Source organism: Papilio xuthus, unplaced genomic scaffold (genome assembly GCF_000836235.2).
Source record: "Papilio xuthus unplaced genomic scaffold, Pxut_1.1 DF826923.1, whole genome shotgun sequence".
In the NCBI taxonomy this organism is placed as follows: domain Eukaryota; kingdom Metazoa; phylum Arthropoda; class Insecta; order Lepidoptera; family Papilionidae; genus Papilio; species Papilio xuthus.
In genome coordinates, this window is record NW_013531726.1 from 525,912 (window position 1) to 553,345 (window position 27,434).

The window sequence follows — 27,434 nt, forward strand, 5'->3', positions numbered from 1 at the left end:
GCATTTATAACATTAGTAATATAATTAATTTTTTTTAAGAATTTTACTAGGATGTCTTTTCATTTATTTTGAGGGTTTAAGATAATCTTTTACGTTAAATAAAAGACAGAGCATGTTGTTTACAAATATATTTGTTGGTAACATAAAATTATATAAATTTATATGAATTTCAGATTTTCAGATCAAACAATTTTCCAGTTGTTGTTAAGAATATTTTCACACTGTATACTTAACATATGCATATTAAAATGGTAGCATTGTAAAATAAATAAAGGGCATTAAACTTTATGAACTACAAATAATACTTTGGTATACTGTACATTAAATTTTATCTACAATATAATTTTCTAAATTCGAGTTTGAATTACGATAATCATCAAATCTCACGATCACAATCTTTCTTATGAAGTCAAAACTTTTGCAAGGTCAAAACGCAACATACAGATAACAAATTTAGTTTAGTTTCGAGATGATGGCGTTAGTGTACTCGCTACATTTCCCTGTGCCGCCCAGGTCTCCGGTAAGGGACTTGCCCTCGCGCAGCACCTCGTAGCAGGCGTTCTGGACGCGGTCCGCGTGCTCGTTGAGCTGCAGGTGTCGTAGCATCATGATGGCGGACAGCAGCAGCGCTGTGGGATTCGCCATATCCTTACCCGCGATGTCGGGAGCTGTGCCGTGCACCTAATAAAATTTTTAATAATATAAAAAATATTCTAGATCTGTTGACCAACAATGTAAATGTGCATAATCAATCTTTTATGGAGAATCGTTAATTTGTCATAATTTTTGTTCGATTATTTACAAATGTTTTTGTCAGGTCGGTCTAACGAACGATATCCTTTAGCGTTGGTTCTACCCAAATATATACTATGGGTCCGCGTCTGGACGCACTTAAACACGTTTACTGAAAAAAATGTTTAAAAATAATAGTCGTGTATTTTCAATCTCTTTATTTGTCAATTTCATAAGGACACTAAACTAAAGGTTGCATTGAATTTTAACTACTCATTAGCTAGTCAATAAATAAGATGTATTCTACTAATTATAGCTACAGCTCAGCTCATTTTTCAGATTTCATCTGATTTTTTTAATCTTAAAAAGAACATTACACAATCAATGGTCACTCGCATGGCCAAAGGGCTGCCATTCAAACCATTGTAAAATAAATAAAAGCATGATTATAACCATAGACAATTATTGTAAATACAATCACAAAACAAGGAACTCAAATATCTACTAAATTAATACAAACGTCGTAAGGTATCACTTAATCAATCACAAACACACTTAAAATATGGATAAAACTAGAGTACAACTTTTTTTAGCGCCATTTTTTATGAAAAAGGCCTTCTTCGTTCTGCCAAATATAATAAAGTACAATTGCCAGTTTGGATTTTAAATAATTTAAAATGAATAAATACATTAGTGCCTCAACTAAATTCGCTAGTAGTTCAATTTAAGTCAACTTATAGCAATAAAATGGTAACACTCAGATAAAATACTTGCGGTAACTTAAAACATTAATGGTAACACTTAAGGCAAAGTACACAAAACTAGTGGATATTTGATCAAATAGACGATTCTTTACTTGTACAAAATGGAAAATAAAATAGAAATTGCACTGTTTTTTTCTCAGAAATTGCATCTGAAATTCTTTTTTTCTTTTTTACTTAGTTGTTTATTTGCATCTGGCAACATAATTTCAAACGTCTTACATTTTGTACAAGTTGACAATGTCTTTGTTAATTAGAAGAGTTAAAACTTAATTAACCACACCACAGTCAGACCTTTCTTCAATTTAAATACATCACTGAAATGCACACAAAAATCAAAGACTTCAGGTTCCGGCAAACGATCAAACAATATGTCAAATATTTGATGTTATGTGTGAATTTAGTTTGTCATATTACAAATTAAGTATTGCTATCTCTATTCTTTCTAAACAAAATGAGAGAGATGGCAATACTACTATACAGACATGTGAAGCTATGTTTTATTTTGCCTATATTTGGGATGTTTGATGAAGTTTGACCAAACAATCATGTTTAATCGTTTACGTAGCATTATAAATACATCTGCATGTCTTTGTTAATCATGTAATCTCACAAAATACCAGGTTAATGAATTATAAACGCACATCGAATACTTCTTTGGCTGGTTCTTGTACAAAACTAAACTCAGGGAATGTATAAGAATACTGTCAGTTTACAAAATAACAATTAACTATTCGATGAAGATTACACCACTGTGGAGTTAACATTTTATTGATATCTTAGTTATAATGATTTTAAAAAGTTTTTTATATAGAAATTAAAGTTTGTCAACTACAACGGTCCAACAAACACAAACTTTATATATTGATAAGAGACCAATATATATAGGTATATATCACAATTTAATTTAATAAATTTAAAATGACATATAACCAATACAAATCTAAACAGTACTATACATTAAAAAATGTAATTTTCAGATAAAGACTATATCAACTCCACAGTGACACGAACCATATCAATGTAGATTCTTGATAATCTCCGTGGTGTACTCGGAACAAGTGCTCTTGCCTCCCAGGTCCTCTGTGAGGACTCGACCTTCCTTCAGCACGGTGAAGCAGGCTTTCTCTATGTTATCAGCATGTTGGTACATCTGCAGATGACGCAGCATCATCACGGCAGAGAGGAGTAGAGCTGTTGGATTAGCTTTGTCTTGTCCGGCTATAGCTGGAGCAGTGCCGTGCACCTTTGGACAATATTTGTTAGTTAGCCACACAAAAAATGATAGATTAATATGGGATAAAATCATATTGTTAATTATGAATTATGGAATGATTGGATTTTGTTAACACAATACAAATAAACAAGACCAATTAATCAGGAAATGGACAATATTGGGTTTAATGGGTTTTCACGAGTTTTTACACATTAATTTGATGTGTAAACAAATACTTTATAATCTATGTTTTATATTAGGATACCGTTTGTTTTTTTTTTCATATCCATAATGACTAAACTAAACTAAAAGAACAACTGACTGAGACTCTAATAAATCTATTTTTTTTTAAATTAAGACAAAACTAACTGTTTATTTTAAATGTAATTTTTTTATTGTTTTCAAAAATACTAATAACGGTAAAAGTTCTTTTAATCTTTTATTTAAGTGGGTTTTAAGACCAAACTCCCAGCTAAAACATAATTATCCCTCTTATTATTTTTGGCAACACAGAGATAACAATATTTTATATAGAAAGATTTTAGTCTCAGAAACCAACGATTAACATTCACCATATGCGATTAACATGCACCATATGTACATTGTCATTTACTCTATGACATTTCGAATAAGAATATGAATCATATGACATGTCACTTGTCTACGTCTGTTCAGTAATTTAGACTGTAGACCAGTGGTTCCCAAACTTATTTTGTCTACTGCCCACTTTGAGAATAAATATTTTTTCACAAGTTGTTGTTGAGAGTCGACAGCTCATGCAGTCATTGTCTAAGAGGCCTCCTAGCTAAATAAAATTATAAATCACCCCCCAGGCCTCTACGCCACGCCCCCATTTTCTTTCTGGGTCTCTTACCGCCCCCCTTGACTCTTGCAGCGCCCACAAGGGGGCGTTATCGTCCACTTTGGAAAAGACTGCTGTTGACCGTCACAAATAAATTTACATACATACAAACTTACATACGGACGAAAAAACTACCCTGCATATAAAAAGTTAGCAAGACAAAGCATATTTTTATTAATTCAACATGCATGACATTACTAAAATATTAATTTAAACATATTTATACGGACAGAACAATGATTTTTAAATGTATTTTAACTTAACACACTTATATGACACAATATTAAGTTATAATTTGATTAAGTTAGGGATATAACTTATGGTAAGTGAAAAACCATGCGGTTAATTATGATAACCAACACCAGTTAGTGGCACACATAGTAACTTTAGAACTGACTTACTTTATCCAAAGAATTTAACCAATGCTATAATATCACTTAATCACGAGATCCAACTTTGGAGTTCCAATTTTTTTTTTTAATTATTTATCTAAATAACTATGTGCAAAATTAATATAATCAAATCTAAGGTAAAGAAATAAACCTAAATAATATCTGAGTTAAATTGCAATTTAAAGACAAACTTATCAAATATTTTTTTTTTAAATTCACATAAACCTCTTACATTGTGAATAATAAATTGCACATTTCTATGCTTATCGTAGATTCATTGTATGATTTATTTAAAAAAGCATATTTTTGAGAGAAAATGTACAATTTAAATTGTGTATTTCGTATTTTCAAAAATCAATTTCAAATATCCCGCGAAAACTCGATCACATGTCATGGCGTCAGTGACGTCACAACTTGTAGAGTAGAATCATATCTCTGTATGTTGTTGTACTCGATTTTAAATTGTTGTACTGAATTCTGAACTATTAAAACATGACAATGACATCATAGTGACGTCAAGCTTTCTGATTGGTGTTTCATATCACATTACTAAATGTCAAATTTGAACGATCGAATCTTATTTTTTTTAAAATTATTTTATGGCATTTTTGTAACACAGCCAAACATCAGCTGATTGATAAATGAATGGTTTTCATACATTTTTTTAAAGAATTTCAATATAAATTATTTGTTTATATTAAAATTCTTTGATTTATCTCAAGATGAAATAAACGAATTATAAAGTACGAGTTTATGGTTTTATAGAGTTATTAATCACTTTGTCAGAGAATTTAAAATCTTGTTGTGATAATTGTCTATTATGTGGAGTTGTAAATTTTGCATACTTACAGACTCAAAGAGTGCACCGTTCTTGCCAATGTTGCCTGAAGGTGTCAGACCCAGTCCGCCCACAAGACCAGAGCACATGTCTGACATTATGTCACCGTACAAGTTTGGCATCACCTGAAAAAAAACATAGACACAATATAAATATTACATTTACTAAGTAATGTTAGTGTAGATTTAGACTACGTAAATCTTCGAAACCTGGCGATTTTAGTCACTTAGCGTACGCAATACAATGTCGCGTCGCCGACATTTCTGTCATCGCCAAAAACAAAGTCAAGCTGTATCTAGCTACAACCACATAAGCACATCTCACTCACCAGCACATCAAACTTGGAGGGGTCCTGCACCATGTTGAGGCAGACGGTGTCGAGGTAGCGTTCCTCGAACTTGATGTCTGGGTACTTGGTGGCCAGGTCGCGGCAGCACCGGAGGAACAGACCGTCTGACATCCGCCTGCAAATTTATTTGATTACTAGCTGTAGCCCGCGACACCATCCGCACCGATATAAAATAGCTCAATTAGTAGCCTTTGTGTTCTTCCAGCGAGCGTCGGTGGCTCAGGGGTTAAGACTTGCTATCTACAGGTCCCGGGTTCGAATCCCAATACCAATGTGTTTTTCTAATTCCGATTTCCATATGTACATCCGACATTCTTTCGGTGAAGGAAAACATCGTGATGCTGCACATATCTGAGAAGTGATTCAAAGATATGTGTGAAGTCAACCCGCACTAGGCTAGCGTGGTAGACTATGACCTAATCACCCTTAACTTAGGGTAGGCTCCGAGCCCCTCGGTGGGCACGTATAGTGAACTGATGTGTGTCAATAAAAACTACGGTTACATAAACAAATATAGACAAAAATCTTATTAAATTGTGTGTAAGATGTTATCCAGTATAAAGGGGAACTGACACCTATTCATTAACACCAATGAACGTTGTCGAGTTGACACCGAACGAGTTTAATTCACGCTCCGTCGCTAACTTATATCAAGGTGAGTATCTTGTTACATAATGTACATATTTTCTATCATATGTATTCTATTCTCTATATATTTAATATAATTTGAATATTGAGTGTACTAGTAAAGTTCACATTTAAGTTAAAGTTCATAAATTATTTATATAAAAGCTGTTTGAATTGTTTTTGTTGATTTTTAAAACAAATATATATTTCATATTAGTAAATATTATTCAATCGATGTCTAAAAAATGTTTGCTTATTAGTATTTCGTTAATTGAACTATTGTTCAGAGAACGAATAATTTTTGTGTTTAATTTCATACAATTATTTAAAAAAAATATTATATGTCAATCTTTAAAATCACGATATTATCCTTTAGGGTAAGAACATCGGATAAATGTACATATGTCAATAGAAAATTACATTAATACATGACGTGATTCGAACCCAGGACCTGCATATTATAAAGTCTTGACCCCTGAGCCTGCGACGCTCTTACCGTGGGTTCCTGACATCAAAATATATAATATATTGTAGAACATATCGTCATTCCTGTCATTATCTTTGATAACACAGAGATAACAATACGTGTTAAGCGGAGATTTTGAATTCAGAAACCCAGAATTAGTTAATTATACTTACATAATATTAGCCTTGTGTACAGCAGTGACCTTCTTCCTCTTGTTATCCCTGGCGAACTGGAAGGCGAATTCAGCGACACGCTTGCTGGCCTCCTCCGTGATCAGCTTGATGGATTGGACGACGCCGTCCACGATCTCGTGCTCTATGCCAGAGTATTCACCTTCCGTGTTCTCTCTGATCGTCACCACATCCACGTTGTCGTATAATGTCTTTATACTGGGAAAGGAAACATTGTATAAATTTAAACTGACATCAAACAAGGACATGGAAACAAGCACTTGCTATAAACAAATACCTAATTTAGGATTTTATTTTTCCAAACTACATCTCAAGATTGTATGATTACTGGTGTTTGTTTATGGATTGTTTTCAATGAGAAACTTTAAGAAAAATCGTATGTTACAGTTGAAACTGGGTGAGCGAGAGTACAAGGGACCGTCATATTTACTCGCTTATAGAGATTTCTCTCTAACCTATTTCTAGCTTAGGGGGTCTTCCTTACAAACCAACAAAAATTCGGACCGTAAACTTTGAAATTAGTTTTTAAGTTTATTTATGTTCAATTCTAGCTGTCGCCTGCGACACCGTCCGCGCGAAATAAAAAAACTTATTACTAGCCTAGTTGGTTTTCCAGACTATGTACTACATCTATGGCAAATTTAAGCCAGATCCATCCAACCTCTTTGGAGACACCTAACAAGTATCCATCCGTCCATCTAAACTTTGCAGTCATAATACTAGTATGAAGTAAGACGGTATATTAGAAAGAGAGCTAGTTAGGTAATAACTTAGCCAGATTCAATCCATATCACGAATCCACCTCGTGTATAAAGGGTAAATATAATCCATGATTTTAACCCATCAATCTGGATAAGCTTAGCCAATCGAAATAAAAGATAATTTCATCAAATTTTCGATAAGTACACAGATAAGGAAAATTACATAAATAGATTTATTTAAGAAAAAAAAAATGATCACACGACATGGCTCCTTATGTGAGATTTTTGCGACCCCCTGTTGTTGTGGGGGTTAATCTTCCAAAGATAGGATATCTTAGGGGTCAACGCAGGCCTTTTTACGGCGCCCTGGGCGGTTGGCCCACCTGGCCCTACACTAATGCCGCTACTGTACAAAGTTAATTAAAATGTTATTCAGTTTTATGAATTGATGGACAGTTTAGTGTAAGCCAGTATTATTTTTAAAAAATATTTGTTTATAACAAGCAGTTGCCCGCGACTTCAACTGCGAGGAATTTTAAACCTAGTAATAAACAGTCTATTTCACCGGAACATAGTTTGAAAGAACAGATATGCTAATGAAGTTTTTTTTTAATTCCGCGTCGATGGAGTCCCGGGCGAAAGCTAGCATTGCACAAAGAAACTCAAAAACTATTGAACTAATTTCAAAGTCTTTTATGGTCCAAATGTTTATTGCTTTTTTATACTATCATTAATATAATAATGAAGTTGTTTAATACAATTATTATTGTTAATAATTGATAATAGGTCTTTATCGTAATGTGTCAATTCATAAAGTCATATTCATTGTGATAAACTGCATGTTGTATATATAAATATTTACATAATACACGTGCTAAATACATGTTTACATTTGTGTGTGGTCTGCGAATATAAAAAAAAACTGGCAAAATGCGAGTCAGACTCGCGCACCGAGGGTTCCGTACAAACCTAGTCAAGTGAAAGTTCACTCAACACGACAATTGTTTTTTTTCGAGGTACGGAACCCTTAAAGTAACGAAAACGTAAGCATAATGTATATAATTAGTTATCTTACTATTATAATATTATAAATGCCAATGTTTAGATCGATGGATGGATGGATGTTTGAGGGTATCTTCAGCACTGTTAAGATCCGTAATCTGGATGAAATTTGTCATACATATAGAAAATAGTCTGGAAGAACACATAGGCTATTCATTATATTTGTTTTAATTCCGCACGGTCGATCGTGGGTACAGCTAGAATAAAATAAAGCACGTGAATCTCTTATTATGTTATATAATATTATCAAAAAAAAATAAAAAATTAGGCCTTGATTTTTGAAGGAGATATAGGGTATTGACATTGATTTACTGATATTTTGATAACGACCTTATCAACGTGATAACACTCAGCGCCGGCCATCAGGCACGTAGGTGATAACAGATCTACGTAATTTGATAACTAAAGAATGTTGAATGAGTTTATCATATACTAGCTGTCGCCTGCGACTGCGTCCGCGCGTATATACATATAGTATGACATCCAGACTATGTTCTACATCTATGCAAAATTTCAGCGGGATCCATTCAGCTGTTCTCTCCATATCTTCTAACAAATATCCATCCATCTATTCAAGCATACGCTTACATAATATTAGTAAGATGAATATATGAATATTTTTTGAATAAACGAACAACTTTATCCAACCAGTGATAAAATTAACTACCGCATATAGAGTTATTAAGTCCCCTTAGTGTAGATTTAATGTGAGAAATCTACACTACAGGTCTCCAAGAATGATCAATTAACATACACACACAAAGAACAAAAAATAAAGTACGGCAAATGGTAGCCAGCTCGATGAACTACTAAGCCTTTCCTGTGGTATTTAGTTGTTTTTTTTTTAAATCTGTGTATTGCCAGTGTTTGATTTAAATATCTACGATAAATAAAATTTCTTAGTATTTACAACGATTAATAAGCGATTTTCGTCATTGTTGTTACTTGTAATTCCCCATTCATCAGACAATATATTTCAAGATAAGAGATTAATAAAAAATTATCTTGTTGAGTCATATTTTGTTAAATTACGTCACCATTTTGTTTTTTCACCAACATTGAATCAAAGATTTCGACAGATTAAATACACGTGCATATTTATTTTATTATATTAAAATTATAAAGAGGAAAGATTTAATTCTTTATATTATTAATAAATAAGCTTACAAACTAATGAACTAATTTGAAATATATTTTTTATGGCAAACGAGCGAGCGGCCACCTGAAATCACTGAAATAGCGAAGTGACCGTTGTGACCTTTAATCGACGGAGGAGAGGATGCACAGAAAGAAAATATTTTCCCTTTCCATGCATCCTCTCATCCGGAAAGTCCACTTCCACTTCCCATTGTTTCCTTAAAAGGTGGGAAGGGAAAGAGGACTTACTTAGGCCTCCGGGACGTACACTCATCAGACTGTACATACTCATACATACACACAGACTATGCTATATGCTACTTATATGATAAAATTTATATATAATTATCACTGCTATTTATCTTATAAAATACCTTGACATATTATATGATAGTGTAAAGGAAATAATTACTATGATTAAATCAAAACTAATAGTAAATAATAATAAATATGTACTCTATTCCATAATATAAATGTAATTGAAAATCAAAATAATAATGTACTAATTTACTTTTTTTAAATTGTTTTATTTAGTATACCAAGGAGGCCATATAGGAACCTTCATGAGTAGAGTGAATAGGTATCCAGTGAGCTAGGCAACCTTTGTTAGTCGGCGGGGAACCTCAAGCAGAAGAAAAATAAACTAGCATGAACAGTCACACAAAATCAAGTGAAATCACTTGACCACAATCATAAGCTAATGGTTTAGCCACTACTAGGTTTCATTCATGACTATGTCCACGCAGAATAACCAAAAAACGTAATAAGTAGACTGTGTTCTTTTAAGCTATGTTCTACATTTATGCCAAATTTCAGTGAGATCCATGAAGCCATTTTAAGAATACTTTCTAACAAACTACTAAGATTCAGATAGGTTTTTACTTGTTATTAATATAATAATAGCTTACCCATCTAAACTTTTGCAGGGCCTGACATTAGCATAAAGGTCAAACTCCTTCCTGAGCGCCAAGTTTAAGGAACGGTAGCCCTTGCCCACTGGGGTCATCAGGGGACCCTTTAAGCCAATCTTGTTGGCATTTACAGAGTCTATCGCCTTCTGGGGAATACCAAACTTTCCATCTGGACCCTAAAACAATAGATAATAAATTTATTTTAGTTAAACATTCAATGAAAAAAGGTTTTAAAATTTTAATGACATTAAAAAATAATTTTTTTTTTTTTAATATAACTGCGAGAGACAGGGAAAGATTATGTTCTTATGCCCAATGGCAGATAATTAGATTTTAATTTTTAAAGTTCCAATTGGATATGAAGTAAATGATCTTATTATGTAAATGTAGTATGTAACATTGACATCACTTTACTATGCAAATTTAACAATAAAACACTCACAAAACATATGCTAAGTGAGTAATTAAACTAAATAGAGAAACTATGTCTAATTGATTTCAATTGAGATGTTTTTAACTTTTTTCATAGTATTAAAACCTTTATAAATGTGTATCGTTTCATTTTCGTAACGCAACACTGACGTGTTAAATAATTTTGATAAATATTTTTCCTTAAATATATTCTTATTCTTTCTTTGTGCGAAAAAAAATTACACTACTGTTAAAATTGTAATCACGTTTTCGATACAAAATTAGGCTATTAAATAAGGAAAATACGGTACATACCCTAACAGCTGTGACATCGACTTCGTCCCACTCAATAGGTACTTTAGCAGCTTCGAAGATTTTCTGCACTGCGACGGTGATTTCAGGACCAATACCATGTCCCGGTATCAATGTCACCTTCCGTACGCCGCTGCTGTACTGCGCCGCACCAGACTTGGCCGTCGGAACCTAGACAAAACCAGAAAAAGCTAACCTATAACCTTAAACCATACAACTATAAGAAAATTAACAAAAATGTATGTAAACCTCATTTTTCGCGATCCCAACACGTTTAAGTCCTTGATTCGGCCCCGTGTCGAACAGTTTCAGTAAAGCTCCCACTACGTTACTCTCACGAAAAGGCTTCAAAAGCGCATTTATGTAATTCTTCGACATAACTATGTACAATAGTCTATTTTTGGATTGCAAAAGAAATTAAGCAGACTTACAAAGAGTTAGAGGCTACATGCAGTTTTAAGGGAAAACAAATTTTCTAGCACTCAACTACTGACTTACAATTTTCCGGATTAATCTTGCAGCCATTTCTTTAAATTTTTGATTATACGATGTTGAACGGCGCACTCACTCCGCGGACGTTGAGGCGGAGCGGGGCGGGAAGGATATTGCGATCTAGACAACGACGCATGACCGGAAACTGTCATCAAGGATAGAAAATCCCGCGAAAATTATTTGCTCACTATTAAAATGGAAAAGTTTAATAAATCAATAAATTCATAATGAAAACATTGGACCACAAATTCATTAAACTATATAATTATAGTCTAAAATAAACTCTAAACTATTTGGATGACATTCAAAATTGCCTCTGAATAGTCCAATTGGAATAAATTATGTTTTTGTAATAAGTGTTTACAGTTCATTATTTCGTTGTTATCATATTTTGTTTACAATAGAGTCTGATGTTCTTTTTAGGACATGTCGAAGAATTTCAAAATAATTGAAAAGTACAATTATTAAATTAAATTATAAATAGATAACAAAGTTGCGTAAATCTAACCTTTTGTTGGATCTGTCAAATCCTTTGTGACACTTATTTATTGTCAATGTCATTGTCATCAGCAACAGCTGTCACGCAATGTTTTGAAGATAAATTGTTTGTCTTAATGTTTTCATAAAAATGTATTAAAAACTAATGAGCGTTTAAACAATATTGTAAGAAAAGAAATCAAAATCATTTAAAAACCATGGATCAACCTCTGCAATCTAAACTTTCATCTTTGTGTCTAATATCACAGCATAAATTACAAAAGATCCTTTCATTATGCGGTGATAAAGCCGATTTAATTATAGATCCATCTCTTATAAAACCTTTGGAAAGGATATGTGGTGTAACTTGGCTAAGGTAATTTTTTTGTAGGTAAATTTAAAAAATTAAAAATTATTGATGTTCCTACTGTGCAATAGAACCATGTAAAGTTGAAATCCTTACCCACAACCTTATGTTCCAAAAAAGCAAAATAATTATGAAGATTATTATTATTAATATTATTCATATTCCATTTCAGACAACATGGCATTGAAAAGATCTACAAAATGGATCCCCAACTTGGACAGACTGTAAATACAACTAAAATATATTTCATATCTGCCTGTAAACATAAATATAAGTGTGTGCTTGATCAGATTTCATCACAAATCAGTCAAAAACCATCTCTAGCTGACTTGAAATGTTTTAACATAATTATTGTACCAAAAGTCTTACATACATATGATTCAATATTAGAAAGCAGGGGTTTATATGGTGTTGTGAAGCTTCATTCTTTTTCTTGGGAGTTAATGTCATTGGATGACAGACTTCTCAGCTTGGAATTGCCATTTTTATTCAAGCAATTATATGTTGAGCAAAATCATTCTCTATTGTCAAGTGTATCTTTGTCTTTGTGGAGTTTATTCCATATTACCGGTCAACCTAAATGCATAATATCACTAGGAAAATTGTCTTCTAGTGTTCTTGATATATTGGAAATTTATAATGAGACATATTCAAGAGATTTTATAAGCAAAGGCATAGATGAGATTGATACAGTTTTGTTAATAGATAGAAATCAAGATTATGCATCAAGTTTACTCACTCCAGCGACATATTCCGGTCTTTTAAATGAAATATTCAACATAACATGTGGACATTTAGATTTAAATGTCAAAGAAACGAAATATAAAAAAGGTAAAATGAATTTTACAACAATTCCAGATGATAATCCTAAGAAAATAACCATGAATTTAGATAGTTCAATAGACAGTCTGTACGGAGAAATCAAACATAGACATTTCTCTGAAGTTCTAAGTGTATTGAGTTCGAAAGCTAAATTATTAAAAAACGAAGACATAAAAGCGTTGGGTATACAAGAAATTAAACATTTTGTGTCAACGAAGTTACAACAAGTGGCTTTATTTAAGCAGAATCTAGTGAACCACGTACTGGCCAGTGAAACTATCATATCTGAAATGAATAATAAATTTGAAAACGTAACATATACAGAGAATGAAATGTTGAATAATAGAAATAAGAAATCTAACTTTAATTTTGTCGATGAAAACTTTGGTACAGACATACAAATCTACAATAGTCTCAGATTAATGTGTCTACTCAGTTTAACACAAGGACTTTCTTACGATGAATATAATAATTTAGTCAATAAATATCTTTTAGCATTTGGATATAAATTTTTGTATGTATTTCAAAATTTAATCAATGTTGGATTACTCATTCAACCTGTAAGTCTCAAATTATCACTGAATATATCTAATTTGAGTGGCTTAAGTGATAGATTGCCAAAATGGCAGACAGGTTTTCAAAATCAAGCAGCAAAATTAAAGCAATTGCCATCACAGGGTGATACAAAATCATCACCGAGTTATGTATTCAACGGAAGTTATGTGCCATTAGTGGCCAGTATTTGCAATATTTTATTTACATCTGAATCTTTATCTGAAGCATTAACAAAACTGTCTAGTACATTAGAATTAAAATTATCTGGATCATTATTAGAGAATATGAAAGATGGTATACAAACATTGAATGAGAAATTATCAAATTTAAAACTTAATAGCGAATTGGAATATGGATGTATGGATGCAAAATCTTTGTTAAAAAAATTAAAAACAGACAGTAAGTTATCGAATGCATTTAGTTTCAAGACAAAGTCCGTACTAGTGTTTGTTATAGGGGGTGTTACATATGCAGAGATTGCAGCCTGCGATGTTATACAAAGTGCTACGGGAAGCAAGATATATGTGGCCAGTGATTGTGTTGCCAGCGGTAGTGATTATATGTCTGCATGCTCTTGAACTTAAATAGTGGATTTTCCTGATGAAAAGATACATGGAAAGGGAAAATATTCGCTTTCTGTGCATCCTCTCCATCGATTAAAGGTAGGCTATGCATCGGCAATTGCGTATGTCTATTAGGCAGAGATCGCTTCGCCATTTCAGCGAATTCTGGTGGCCGCTTGCCACCTTATAATCTCTCTTTCTGACTAGCTTGCATCTCACAAAGTGGTGGGGTTAGCTTCCCAATAATTACTATTCCATTTCGCTCAGTCCTCGACATCTTTGAGATTTGGCGCTCACTCGTCTTTTACTAAAACCATTTAAAACAAAGACAAAGTGACATGTCTCAGTGTAGTGGAATTTCTTGGTAAATTATTCAGGCTATCAAGCTATTAAAAATTATATAATTTTTATAATGTTGCATTTTTTGCTATAATCATATGTTTAATATTTTAGTGATAAGTGTTCGTTCACTCTTTTTATAATAATACTCATAGTAGCTATATTTGTATATGTCTTACGTTTTATGTATGTTTTAAAATTATTAAACACACTATTTGTAAAGAAAATTAACATCTTATAAAGATTTCTCATTAAAATATTATATTTAGATTTTAAGATAAGTTGAATTTGTTAGAAATAAATATTAAGCAATTATTTGAAAACAATATTTTTTTTATTTTGAATATAATAATATTATAAATGCATATGTTTAGATGAATGGATGTTTGTTTGAAGATATCTCCAGAACGGCTGAACGGATCTCACTAAAATTTGGTATACACATAGAACATAGTCTGGAAGAACACATAGGCTACTTATTATGTTTTTTTAATCTGCACGGACGGAATCGCGGGCGTCAGCTAGTGTCAAATAAAGATACAGTCGAGCTTGAATATGCGAGAGTTATTGTCCGTTAACCTCCAAGAGAGAGAAATTCAGGTTAGAGAAGCATCTCTGTGAGCAAGAAAAAATAACATGGTCCCTTGGACTCTTGTTATGATGGATTCGGCAACGCATATGCAATTACGTATGTCTATGGTCAACGGTCACTTCGCTATTTCAGTGATTCCAGGTGGCCGCTCGATCGTTTGCCATCTTATTACAATTTTAACCGTTGGTTAAATTATAACACTTTAGAATTACTTTTATAATATGGTTTGTCAAATAAAACTATCCTTTTGTTAAAATATTTTATTTCAATTATCATAAAATATCACAGTACAAAGTTTTATAAAATTTCTTATTTCACTATAATGACAATATTTCACATATATACATATTTATATGTTTCTTTGACTGCAAATTTATTAAATAGTATGTGTAATTATTAGAATTACTAGCGGACCCGACAGACGTTGTCCTGTCTACACGTCTTTAATTTGATTAAATTAATATGATGTTAATATTTGATGAAAATTGTGAATCTAAACCATTCCCAGATCCCCTTGAACACACACAAAAAATTTCATCAAAATCGGTCCAGTCGTTTGAGAGAAGTTCAGTGACATACACACTCACAGAAGTATTATATATATAAAGATTGTCCTTAACTTTGAGGCAGCCTCGTAGTTGAGGATTTCAGGAAGTTATTTCTTTAGGGAAGATAGCAAATAACTATAAGGTTATAAAATATCTGCAAATGTTGTTAAAAACTTTTTTTTTTCTCACAATATCTGTCAGAGTGACAGTAGCACTAAATATACCATAGATTATAAAAATCACTTTATATACAAAGTACTATGTGGTCTGTCGTAACAATTATTTCAGTCAAATTTAACTCAAAAAATTCAAAAATAAGTAATTTTTTTTAGATAATTCAGAAATTATTTAAAACAAAAAATTAACAAAAGGGATACATTTTTATATAGCTAGAATGACATTTAAAACTTTGAGAGATGACAGTTCACTCTTGACCCTAGCGCCACTTACAGCTGTCAGTTCTCAAATTAGTGTCCTGGTGATGTTGGAAGGTGATCAAAGGATGAGATGTCTACTTGCGCCAGTACTGCGCGAACTTGTGGAATTGCTCAACGAGCACCGCCATAACGGCGGTGACCGACATATCCAGCAGGTTCTGGAAGTAGTGCACCGCCTCCTCATCCCCAAGGTCCAATCTGAAGACATAGATATTACGTACAGAGTAAAAGACAGGGGGAAATTGAACACAATCGTGAGAGCATTTAAAGTGTTATTTCGCTAATATTTGTTGCACCAAAATGTGTATAGAGGTCGCTGCATACCTGAGTTTGTCTTGCACCTTCTTGACCGCCTTGTCAGGCTCCAGCGCGATGTCTGGCACCGAGGCATCCACCATCAGGGAGAACAGGTTCAGCATCAGGTTCGCATGTCTGAAACAGAAAAATACATGAAAATAATATAAAAACTATCACTTATTTATTTCATACTAGTTGTTGTCCGCGGTTCTTTCAGACTATGTTCTACTTTGCCAAAGTTCACCTAAAACCGTCCATCCATCCATCCATCTTAACATTTGCATTTATAATAAAAGTAAAATATAAGTAAGATTTGAACTTCTTCCATAGATAAAGAATTGCAATATATTTGTTTATTGTTGGTCCTTCGAGTCGGATATTTACCGTCTAAGATGCAGGAATGCTGTGTAGCAGAGTTTTCGGAACTCGTGGTAGTGGTCCGCGTGCACACCGCCCATCGCCTCCACCATCTCTCTGCTGAGCTTCATGGGCGGCGGCAGAGGCTTCGGGTCTCGTCCCAGGATGTACCCGAAGTCAATGTGGAACAGCGCGCCGCAGCGACGCAGTAGCAAGTTGTCGAGGTGACGGTCACCCACACCTTTAAAAATGTCACACCATAACTAATTCTATAGTTATTTACGCAGATTTTTTTTAACAATGGTAGATTCCAGAAAAATAACCAGCTGCAATACTACGATCAGACAGACCACTAGATCAAAAGTGAAAGCTATTTCGCAAACAGTCTGAGGACCAGAGAACTGTTTTGGTCCTCTTCCTCGTCTAATTTTTTTCTTATAGGTAGGGGATGGAAAGGGGAGATGGATTTGGTAAGGGAGTGGACGCGTAGAAAGGAAAATTGTCCTCTTTTAGTTTAGTTCTGTTGATTACAGATATAATCTTGGTGGTGGTTTACCTAGGAGGTAGGTGATGACGCAGTATCCGGCGCAGCTGCGCACGTAGGTGTCCATGGCGTCGGGGCGGATGCCGTAGGGGGCGTGGGGCGCGGGGTTGTGTCTGCGCAGGAAGCTCTGGATGCTGCCCTCCGCCGCCAGCGCCTCCGCCACCGACACCGACTCCACGTACTGCAGGAAGCCGTGCCGCGAGCTCGTCGCCAGCACCTTGTACGGCGTCAGCTTCAGGTCCAGGTTCTCTCTGCAACGTGGATATACAAGCTAAATTAAACTTACAAGTATAAAGTCACAACAGTCGGAAAATCAGTGTCCTAAAGTAATGATTTTGGGGGGCGACCAAATTCAATTTTGGGGGGTTGGTATTAGCAGTATAAAAATATAATCAAACAAAACTTTACATTATTTAAATGGAAACACTGTTTTCAAGACACAATTACACTAAAAAAAATACAAATTATTTTCAAGCTGTTTAAGAAATAAAATTGGGATTTGGGATTTCAATACACTTAAATTTTCCATTTGCTACCACTTAAAAAGGTCACGCGTACCTTCTAAGCAATTTATCCATGAGCGTGATCATCTGGAGTATCAGCTGGTCTTGTCTCAGATCATCACCATGCTTGAATATAGCCTCGTACTCCACACCTTCAGTGGTGAGGAAGGTCAGCTTTGAGGGCATGAGGGCGGACTTGAAGAGGGACGCTTTCTTCGCCACAATACCTTTGATGGTCACACTGGGGTCCAATGGAAAGGGCATGGGTTCGAAGTTGGTGAAGTTAAATTTGAAAGCATCAGGATCAGCTAGCAGCTGCTGCAAACGTTCCGCTTTCTTATTCCTGTTGCCGCTCTCCCTAGCTACAGTCTTCACCAGTTTCACCAACTTGTCTATGAACACCTGCTGACGTGCGAGGAAGGAACGCGTACGTTGGTGGTCCGCGTTGCCTGGTACAACATAAATAATTTATACCATGTCAATAGTTTTAACTTATCTATTTTTACCTTTAGTACAAAGATACCCTAATTTTTTATTTTATCTCGCTGTCATATCTGTGGGGTGGCCACAGGACCTCCCATGAATTTTATGGGGCTAACGAGTATTTTTTCAAAACAAAATCTTCTTAATATTATAAATGCGTATATTTAGATGGATGGATGTTTGAAGATATCTCAAAAACGGCTCAACAAATATCGATAAAATTTCCCACGGATATAGAACATAATCTGTAAGAACACATAGGAAGAAGGAAGAAAAAGAAAGACAAAACATTGAGGCTGTTAATGAACAGAGTCGAGGGCGACAGCTAGTTGGAATATAAACCGATGTGAGCTGTAATGTTGATTACCTTTAGCGAGTCGCTGTGAGAATGTCTTCATGACACTGAGGTACATGTGGCGAGGAGGTCGCGGTGGGGCGCCGCACTCCGCGTCCTCGCACTCAATCAACAAGTACCAGTAGAGGTAGTTGGCCACCACCGCGTCCCCGCACGCCCGACCTATCAGGAACCCCGCCAGGCTGCACTCGCCCTCTCCCTCACCCTCACCACCACCCACGCCTTCCACCTCCTCACATCTATCATATGGGAGTCATCACGACTTAGAACGTTACAGCCTCAGATAACTTTGTTTGAAAAAGATGTGGTAGATTTCTTGTCCAGGGCTTTCATAGGGTTAAAAATATTAATGTCAATGCACTCAGAGTTGTTAAATGGCCCATCATCTAATACAGTGATTTCCGAAGTGGTCTATATCGACCCCTAGGGGTCTATGACAACCTGCAAGGGATGTACGTCAGCGAAAAAAAGTTTGGGGGTCCGTGAAATGAAAATGGGGGACCACGATAGTGGAGTCAACACATACACTGATAGTAAATATTTACTTACATCAAACTATCTTATAGTATCAAAACATATACATTATTTATAAAAGTACCCATGTAGTAAAGTGTAGAAATTTACAGGACATCAATATTAGGTAAGTAGGGGTCTGTTTACTTGGGGTCTCTACCCAACACGGAAATGCATAGCAAGGGGTCTACAACACAAAAAAGATTGGGGAACTCTGTTCTAATACTTATTTCATATGAGAATTATTTGAACCTGTATTAGTAATTGCTACAATTTATTACATAAGCCTGTCTTAGTAGTCCTAAGAAGATTCTGAGTGCAAAATTAATAAAACTAATTGTAGTGACAGTGGTCCTTCGAGCCGGATTTATCACAATACTAGCTAGACAAACGCCTAGTTTACATTATTCCAGTCTAGCGATCCAAAATTAAAGCTGGATTATAATCGCTGTACTGGAATATTGTAATCCAGGGATAAGAAACTTTGTCTCACTTGAAGGGGTCTTCGTGTGCGGCAGAGGGTTCCTCAGCGGCGACCTCATTAGACTGTCTGCTAGTTATGGATGCTGTCATATCACTGGACGTTAGTACTGTAGACCAAAACATATAATATAATTATCTTACTAATATTATAAATGCGAATGTTTGTATGGATGTTTGTTTGAAGGTATCACCAGAACAGCTGTATGGATCTAGCTGAAATTAGTCATAGATGTAGAACATAGGCTGGAAGAACACATAGAGTCGCGGGCGTTGGCTAGTGTCAAATAGGTTTCCAAGTTTTTTTTTAAATACCGCGGGCAAAGTCACAGACGAAGTCTAGTACACTATATTTTTATTATGATTTTTCTTTAGCAATTGTATTAAGCATTGTTTGAAGCAGCAGACCTGACGCGTGTGTGTTGGTGTGGTGTGAGGTGCGCGTGCTCTGCATCAGACGACCCTCGCACTCCGCCAGCACCGCCTCCTTGCCGCACACGCGACCGTACTCTGGAATATACGTCAACTGATATCTACACTTATTACAGGGTAGGGAAGAATCCAAACTTCTGGCATACTCAGAAGAATTACTTTCAGTACGTCTGTCTTCTGGGTGTCATTTTTTTGTGACAGAGGCTTAATCTTATTTCCCCCTTTTCATCTTTTTATAAGGAAAGTATGGGAAGGGGAAGAGAATTGGAGACAATGGAGTCGCAAAAAAGAGATATAACGTAAAAAAGTTGATGAATATTTTTTTTTTAGTAAGGACTTCAGTAGGAAGTGTATGGAGGGAGGTTCCATACCGCTGTGTATCTCCGCGAAGTCCTCGTACTTGAGCGCCTGCACCAGCTGCAGCAGGTACAGCAGCAGGTCCTCGTCAGGAGCCTGCCGCAGCCGCGATATCGCGTACCTGATATATCTTACATTGTCACTTGTGTTACCGAGTGTACATAGTGTAACACTATCACTTTTGTAGCCAGCTGTACATTAACATTATCAAATGACTTCATTTTTTAATTTTAATTTAAAAGCTAGTTTCGGTATCGCACTCAAAGTAAAACACTAAAAATATATTTCTGTAAATTGGCAACACTAGAACTTTTTAAATAATTAAATGTCAGTATTAAATTATATTACATTTAAACATATTTTATATTTATGTTTTTATGTTAATAATACAAAAAAATCATCCATTTTGGGTTTACGCGCATGTTAACTATTGTATACGTTGTAACACTATCACTTGTGTACGCGAGTGTACCGACCTCCTGACAGCGGGGTGTGTGAACTTGGGCGTGAGCAGCTCAAGTGCGTCCTCCACGTCCATGGGAGCCCACTGCTTCATCATGGCCAGCGCCTGACGCACTTCCGCTGCGACCGTACACATAATTATTCAATTTACTGTTTCACTTATAGTTACGAGATACTAAGAGCTGATTTTAAGTGAAAAGTGTACACTTAGGTACTTGAAACCGCTAAAATCAATAGATTTGGATGAAATGTATTATTAAAAATTATAACTAAAGTGTCGCGGATAAGCAAAAACGGTTCGAGATCGAATATAAGGTTCCGTTGCAATTCTTAGTGAGATAAAAAGTGTTATTAATACGCGTCGAAGTATTCTTCAAAATGCTATTCGTACTAAGATAGTCAAACACTTTCGTTATTTACGTCATAAGGCAATTAACTCGGAAAAATATTCTTAATATAAAAATGTTAATGAAAAGTGAAAGTCTGACAACGCAACCGTGATGTACTCACCGGGTCGATTCCAGTTGACGCACTCCAAGAATTTGGTGAGCGCTCGTCGATGTGACGACAGGTAGAAGCTACAAAACAAGAACTAGCACTTAATAGAATAACATTTCATATTCACAAAAAAATAAAATACACAAACCTGTAAGTTGAAAAACGATGGTGTTATGGTACAATACGTCTAGATGTCAAGTATGGTAAGCCGAGAGAGTTTCTGATTTTCACCGAACAAATAGTCCCTATTCGTGTAAATTGAAATCAAAAGTACGACAGCTAAAATGCATTTATTCGTTGTTAAAATATTTATTATGTATCTACACATTTTCTTGTTAACTTGTCGAATTTTGTACTTCCCGCGTTATTCTCCTTTTGTCACTTACCTTTTTTCTTAATCAAAAAAGGCAAAAGTTCTCAGTGGTCATTATGCCACCTCTTTGATAGAATGTTTAATCTATGTCCACCAAAGAGTATAGATACGTAATTTATTAATTTAACACTATTTGCACTTCAGTGGTGGTTAACCTGATTACGTACCGGTACTTCCAGACGAGATCCTGGTCATCAGCGGAGAGTGCGCGACGCGGGGGCGCAGCCACCAGAGCGGCCAGCTGGTCCCGTTCGCGAGCAGTGGGTTTAGCTTCGCGACCCCATGCGCCGCGCACACACCGCGCCAGCCGGTGTTGCTTGCTCTCCACCAGGTTCTCCTACCAGACATGATGTTTGTCAGTTTGCATTGACGAAACATGTCCTGTTCTCGTTGAAATTTGGGGAATAATATGTTTCTATAAGGATGTTAAAGAGGTGGAAACTCATAGTAAAGAAAGAAAAGGTGCATCAGAGCAGACGGACTGCTACGTAATTATTGGAAGTCTACATTTTCCTAATCTTTTTCTAATTGGTGTGACAGAAATTAGTTATCAATTTACTTGTAATATTTCGTAATCAGGTACGGTGACAATCTCCGCCTGCGCCCTGAACTGGTACATCTCGTCGCCATCCTGTTCGTAGTACACCACTGCGTGCTGTCAAATACACAATGCAAAATTTGTCACAATTAAGGACGGACACCAGGCGTTCACTTTGACACTTTGCCTCACTATTTTAGCGAAATTAGATGACCGTTGTTTTACTTACGTTGATGCCATCAATCTGTACAGTGGGGAACTCTATCATGAGATACATGTAGTCAGAACTGCGCTTCTCTTTTTCATTTATCATCTCTATTTCCCTGAATGTCAACCGGTCGAGCCAATCCACCTAGAAATAACGAAGATAAATGCTACATATATTTAACAAATTCTCTTTCAATCGTAAAAATTATGATTAAACTTACTTTAGGCATATGTCCATTCCTATGTTTCTTAGCGAGTTTGGCTAATTTCTGCATCTGTTCTTTACCCCGATCTGGTGCTTTCCCCGGTGTCCTTTCGCTGCCCTCCACACCCGGCCACACTCGGAGGTCAAACATGCCCTTGGTCATAAAACGGATCCTTTTCAAACGGCTAACTAAATTTATGTAGCACTTTTTACACAGAGATAATGCGCTCAAAGAGTTTCCCATTTTGAATGGCTGAATGATATAAGCCTTTGTTTTTTTTTGACTGGCTGAATGATTTAAATGCCTTTGTTTTATTTTTTAATTTTGATTAGCTTTAAAATAAAAGTCTTTGCCTTATTTTTTACTGGCTGAATGACGTAGGTATTGTAAAATCTTTGCCTCGATTTACAAAAAAAAACATTAAACTGTGATAAAAAATGATAACATCATAATCACTACAAAACTACGATTTGCACTACAAACACTACGTATCTTGGAAAACTAAAGTTTTATTAAAAATATTTATATTTCTCAACGCGTAAAGTCTTATAAATAATTTGCGTAATAAAATCAGAAGACATTTTGATGCACATTTTAAAATCAGAAACAGAAGACTGGTTGAAAATAAAATCAATTGAATAACACAAAGGTATTATGTCTTTGGAAGAGTGAAGAGTACTGAGTACTGTATTCTAGAATTTATAAGATAATATGTCCGTGGGGTCGTTGAGAAAATAACTATCGTAAATAATGATGATATCGAAGCAAACGCGTGTCACTTCGTAAGTCACTTTTGACCCTACATTAAACAAACATAAACAATACAATCATTCCTATATATGTTCTATTTCTTCTACCAAAATAAAAACGTATATAACGTATAAACGTATATATACAAAAGAGTCGTGTTAGTTACACTATTTATAACTCAAGAATGGCTTTACTGATATGGTGGAAAATTGGTGAGGAGGTAGCTTAGAGCCAGGAGACGGACATAGAATACTATTTTTTTTTTTCGAATTTATGCCTTGAAGTGCTGCTTTTTTTTTAACTTATTAACATTATAAATGCGAATATTTAGATGGATATAATGTGGATGGATGGATGGGTGTTTGAAGATGTCTCTAGAATGGCTGAACAGATCTTGATTAAATTTGGCATACCTATAGAACATAGTCTGGAAGAACACAAAGGCTACACTTCAATACTTACAATAATTGAGTGTTATTATATATCCACGCGGACGGATTAGCGGGCGACAGCTAGTATCTTATAAATACTTAAATATATGTTTAATTTTTTTTAAGATAAAGGCATAAATCATGACATATCCAAAGCAAGAGTAAGTGTTAAGACAGTGGCATTTTTATCGGACAAAATTCTATTTTTTTTTAATTTAATGTGTCTATATTTTTCTGTGTGGCTATAGTTAAATGGCTATGGCCTAATCACCCTTAACATAGGGTAGGCTCTGAGCCCTTCGGTGGGGATGTATAGTGAGCTGATGATGATGATAGTTAAGTAAGATTTTCACTATCAAAGTAATTAATTTACGAGATAACCTTAATCATGTAATAACATGCACAAATCATTACATTTGCAAGTGAAATGGTTCGTAAGTTTAATTTTCTTTATTAAAATCACAATAATTAAGTTTTATCCTAGATTTACATAGGTTATCATAATAATGGGCAATATAATTGTTAATCCTTACTTAAATGCTTTGGGTAATTAATAATTAAAAAATAAATCTTCATTGTCACCTAACTATACTTCCCCACTGAGGGGCTCGGAGCCTACCCTAAGTTGTCTAGGCCATAGTCAATGCTAAAGTGCAGGTTGACTTGACACATATCTTTGAATTTCTTCATAGATATATGCAGATTGCATCACTATGTTTTACTTCACCATAATAAATGTACATATTATGTAAATCAAAAACACATTAGTACACAGCGCGATCTGCAGATTACAAGTCAAGTGCTTAAACCCTGAGCCACTGACACCACAAATAGAGTAAATTATATTAATCATATATATGTACGGATAAGATTAAAATGTAACAAACATACTATCATACTTTAAGAAAGGAGTAACAACTCAAATTACAGAAGATAAATATGTTCATCTTGAGGACCCACATATAGTATGTGCCCCGAAAAGAGTGATGTTATGAAATATCTCATACCTGTCGTAACATTCCATGCTTTCCAAACAATGATATAGTTGTTCCTCCGACAATCATCACCTTGCCTGGACCAGCGCAATCATATATTGTCATGGCAAGAATTGCATTTCTAGGAAGATCACTAAAAAACACTGGCAGCGTTATCCATTCATTCCAACTGTAAAAAAAACAACAATTATAATGCTGACACTTCACTATTTTGGTGAAAAGCGGCCACTTGCCTACATGAAACCTTATACCTATAAAAACCGTGAAATATGGCTTGATTAATATTTAGCAAATTTGTAACAAAGGCTCTTACTTCCATCTATTAGTAAATGCCTTGTATGAGGTGGTAACTGGCAGAGCAAGAGGTAGTCCATCGCACAACACCTGGCAAGTCACATATAAGTCTGAACATCCCTCTTGGTATAGACCAGAGAACTTGAGCATAGGATCTGAGAGTAATTTGTCATATTCAGGCTTAGCTCTTTTCCCTTCCAAAGTACCACTGAAAAAGAAAATTGTATACTGAATGATTAACATTAAATATATTGATTGCAAGAAATATCTAATAATCTGAGAAATATATGAAGCAACAATGAAAGAACAAAAAATGCAGCAACACTTACATTTTGATTTCCACCTTATGATCCAAAGATGAACTGTACACATAGTAAAACTTATCGTCTATTTCATTCATGGCTATTAGTACTGATTAAATAGACAAATTCACTACAGTGGTCCAGATTTATTTAATTTTTTGCATTCAAAACAAATAGTTTAGTTTACAACATTAGCGTCAAAAATTTTTGACAGCTCCAATTGACATTGACATATACTCTTTGCGTTAAGGATTTTCACACACAATCAACTTTTTGAGTTGATTAATAAATGTGATTTAGCCTATTCATAAATACGATAAAACAATGAAAAAATATTTTTGGCCATTCATATTTTGGGCTTAGTCTGGTTGACTGTATTTCTTGTAAAACTACATATTATTTATCTGCGTTAATATTGTGACGCATAATATATTTTGACAAATCCTCCCAAAACATGTCACTGTCAAATAATTCAGCCCAATAGTACAATAACCAAATTAATATTATTAAAAACACTCGGTAGACAATTATATTTTATTTTCGCGTTTTATGAAGATCAGGAAAGGTAAGAAAAATACATTTTACAAAGTAAAACCGTGTTAAGTTGTCCAAATTCAGAATTTAAACATAAACAAATGGTAGAGTTAACCGTATTAGTTGAGTTTCTAGTATCATGTAAAAAGCCAATATTTTATTACATTTTGTTTCAGAAAGATGACAAAATTATTAGAATGGATATCGGTGACTTCAGCAGCATTCGCTGTGTGGTACTCTTTAATTGGGGGCTATGTTAAACATCCATTTATTGAACAGAACATGAACCTTATCATAATATCACCAATAATATTTGTCATATTGTTTGGTTTGTACGCAGTTACAGTTGTACTGTTCAGAGTATTTACATTTAATAATTGTGAAGATGCAGCTAAAGAGCTTCAAGCTGAAATACTTGAAGCTAAAAAGGATTTGCATGATCTGGGCTTGAGATGGTAGAATATCATTCCTATATATTTAAGCTTATTTTATGATTATTTATGTAAATAAATTTATATTCATGATGTATATATATTTTTTTTATTATAAGTAGCAATAGTTAAGACACCCCAATAATAATAGGTAATATAATATACTCCTATGTTCACATAGAGGGGTCTGATGCATAAGGGGCAGACCGCAATATGTGAACATAGGACTTTAAATCAGGTCAGCAATAGTTAAATAATTAATGGTAACTTCTTGACCAGGAGTGGCCATCTTGATTAGAGCAAAGATTGTTTACTGACAAGATTCTGTGTGTTTTATAAGTTAAAAGCTTTGTAAAATCTTAAATGAAACAGCAAAGTGGACACAAATATGTAATATTTTTTATTCTATTACTACAGAAATCATAAAATGGACAATTATTCTTTGTAGACACTTATTTATATTATTTTGAGCATTGCATCTTAGTATATGTTATTGTTTATATATTAACACCTCCTTCTACCTTCGTTATACCTCCTCCTTTTTGGAATATTCCTTGTTTTGTGATTTGTTGTTAAATTTGTTTCTAAATGAAGTGACCAAAAATTTGTTGTTTGCAATTATTCAAGCACTATTAATCTTATTTCCTTAAAATTAATTAAGGGAAAATATAGTTTTTAAAATACACATAAGAAGATTTCGAAAATAAATTTCAGAACTACCAACATAATCATTAAAATGTTAAATACATTTTCGTAAGCCGAAAAGTGAAATAAAAAAGGGATTTAAAAGGCCTCTTTCAAACTATTCAGCAAATGTCTGACGATAAAAAGCAACCTCGGCGCACTGAAAAGGCTCTGAAAGGCGGAAAATGTCACACAAACGCTGTTTTTAAGCGCAATTTATCTCTTTTGCTGCACAATTTTTCGTTAAT

General features: G+C 34.5%; 3 protein-coding genes across 5 annotated transcripts; 1 reads left to right on the top strand and 2 right to left on the bottom strand.

Moving 5' to 3' along the window:
* Positions 1-416: 416 nt before the first annotated feature.
* Positions 417-11,578, bottom strand: Idh3a (isocitrate dehydrogenase [NAD] subunit alpha, mitochondrial). Of its 3 annotated transcripts, none has more exons than XM_013318580.1 (7): positions 11,467-11,578; positions 10,972-11,139; positions 10,243-10,421; positions 6,417-6,632; positions 5,130-5,265; positions 4,813-4,926; positions 417-681 (listed from the first exon to the last, which is right to left on the bottom strand). In XM_013318580.1, the coding sequence occupies exons 1-7, from the start codon at positions 11,491-11,493 to the stop codon at positions 454-456; spliced, it is 1,068 nt and encodes a 355-aa protein (XP_013174034.1). In that variant the 5' UTR covers positions 11,494-11,578; the 3' UTR covers positions 417-453. The 3 variants fall into 3 exon arrangements, with proteins under 3 accessions (XP_013174034.1, XP_013174032.1, XP_013174033.1); XM_013318578.1 differs by having other exon boundaries at positions 11,218-11,515; XM_013318579.1 differs by lacking the exon at positions 417-681 and adding an exon at positions 936-2,739 and having other exon boundaries at positions 11,218-11,515.
* A 455-nt stretch (positions 11,579-12,033) lies between these two features.
* On the top strand, positions 12,034-14,785 carry Vps33B (vacuolar protein sorting 33B). Its single transcript, XM_013318300.1, has 2 exons — positions 12,034-12,313; positions 12,477-14,785. The coding sequence occupies exons 1-2, from the start codon at positions 12,156-12,158 to the stop codon at positions 14,257-14,259; spliced, it is 1,941 nt and encodes a 646-aa protein (XP_013173754.1). The 5' UTR covers positions 12,034-12,155; the 3' UTR covers positions 14,260-14,785.
* Positions 14,786-15,710: 925 nt separating this feature from the next.
* On the bottom strand, positions 15,711-25,740 carry Pi3K59F (phosphatidylinositol 3-kinase 59F). The gene is made up of 18 exons (XM_013318557.1): positions 25,565-25,740; positions 25,255-25,443; positions 24,954-25,110; positions 22,781-22,918; positions 22,582-22,704; positions 22,374-22,469; positions 21,982-22,151; positions 21,454-21,521; positions 20,958-21,063; positions 20,496-20,602; positions 20,101-20,202; positions 19,706-19,802; positions 18,712-18,938; positions 17,917-18,310; positions 17,371-17,609; positions 16,842-17,055; positions 16,485-16,592; positions 15,711-16,358 (listed from the first exon to the last, which is right to left on the bottom strand). The coding sequence occupies exons 1-18, from the start codon at positions 25,633-25,635 to the stop codon at positions 16,235-16,237; spliced, it is 2,730 nt and encodes a 909-aa protein (XP_013174011.1). The 5' UTR covers positions 25,636-25,740; the 3' UTR covers positions 15,711-16,234.
* Positions 25,741-27,434: the final 1,694 nt, after the last annotated feature.

Coding starts and splice junctions, on each gene's coding strand:
- Vps33B (XM_013318300.1), top strand. CDS start 12,156: ATGGATCAACCTCTGCAATCTAAACTTTCATCTTTGTGTCTAATATCA. Junction 12,314..12,476: donor TGTGGTGTAACTTGGCTAAG/GTAATTTTTTTG, acceptor ATTCCATTTCAG/ACAACATGGCATTGAAAAGA.
- Idh3a (XM_013318578.1), bottom strand. CDS start 11,346: ATGTCGAAGAATTACATAAATGCGCTTTTGAAGCCTTTTCGTGAGAGT. Junction 6,633..10,242: donor CCCTGCAAAAGTTTAGATGG/GTAAGCTATTAT, acceptor TTCCTTTCCCAG/TATAAAGACATTATACGACA. Junction 5,266..6,416: donor GTACACAAGGCTAATATTAT/GTAAGTATAATT, acceptor ATAAATTTGCAG/GCGGATGTCAGACGGTCTGT.
- Pi3K59F (XM_013318557.1), bottom strand. CDS start 25,635: ATGAATGAAATAGACGATAAGTTTTACTATGTGTACAGTTCATCTTTG. Junction 25,444..25,564: donor CATAAGGTGGAAATCAAAAT/GTAAGTGTTGCT, acceptor TTTCTTTTTCAG/TGGTACTTTGGAAGGGAAAA. Junction 21,522..21,981: donor GATCTCGTCTGGAAGTACCG/GTACGTAATCAG, acceptor CTTGTTTTGTAG/CTTCTACCTGTCGTCACATC.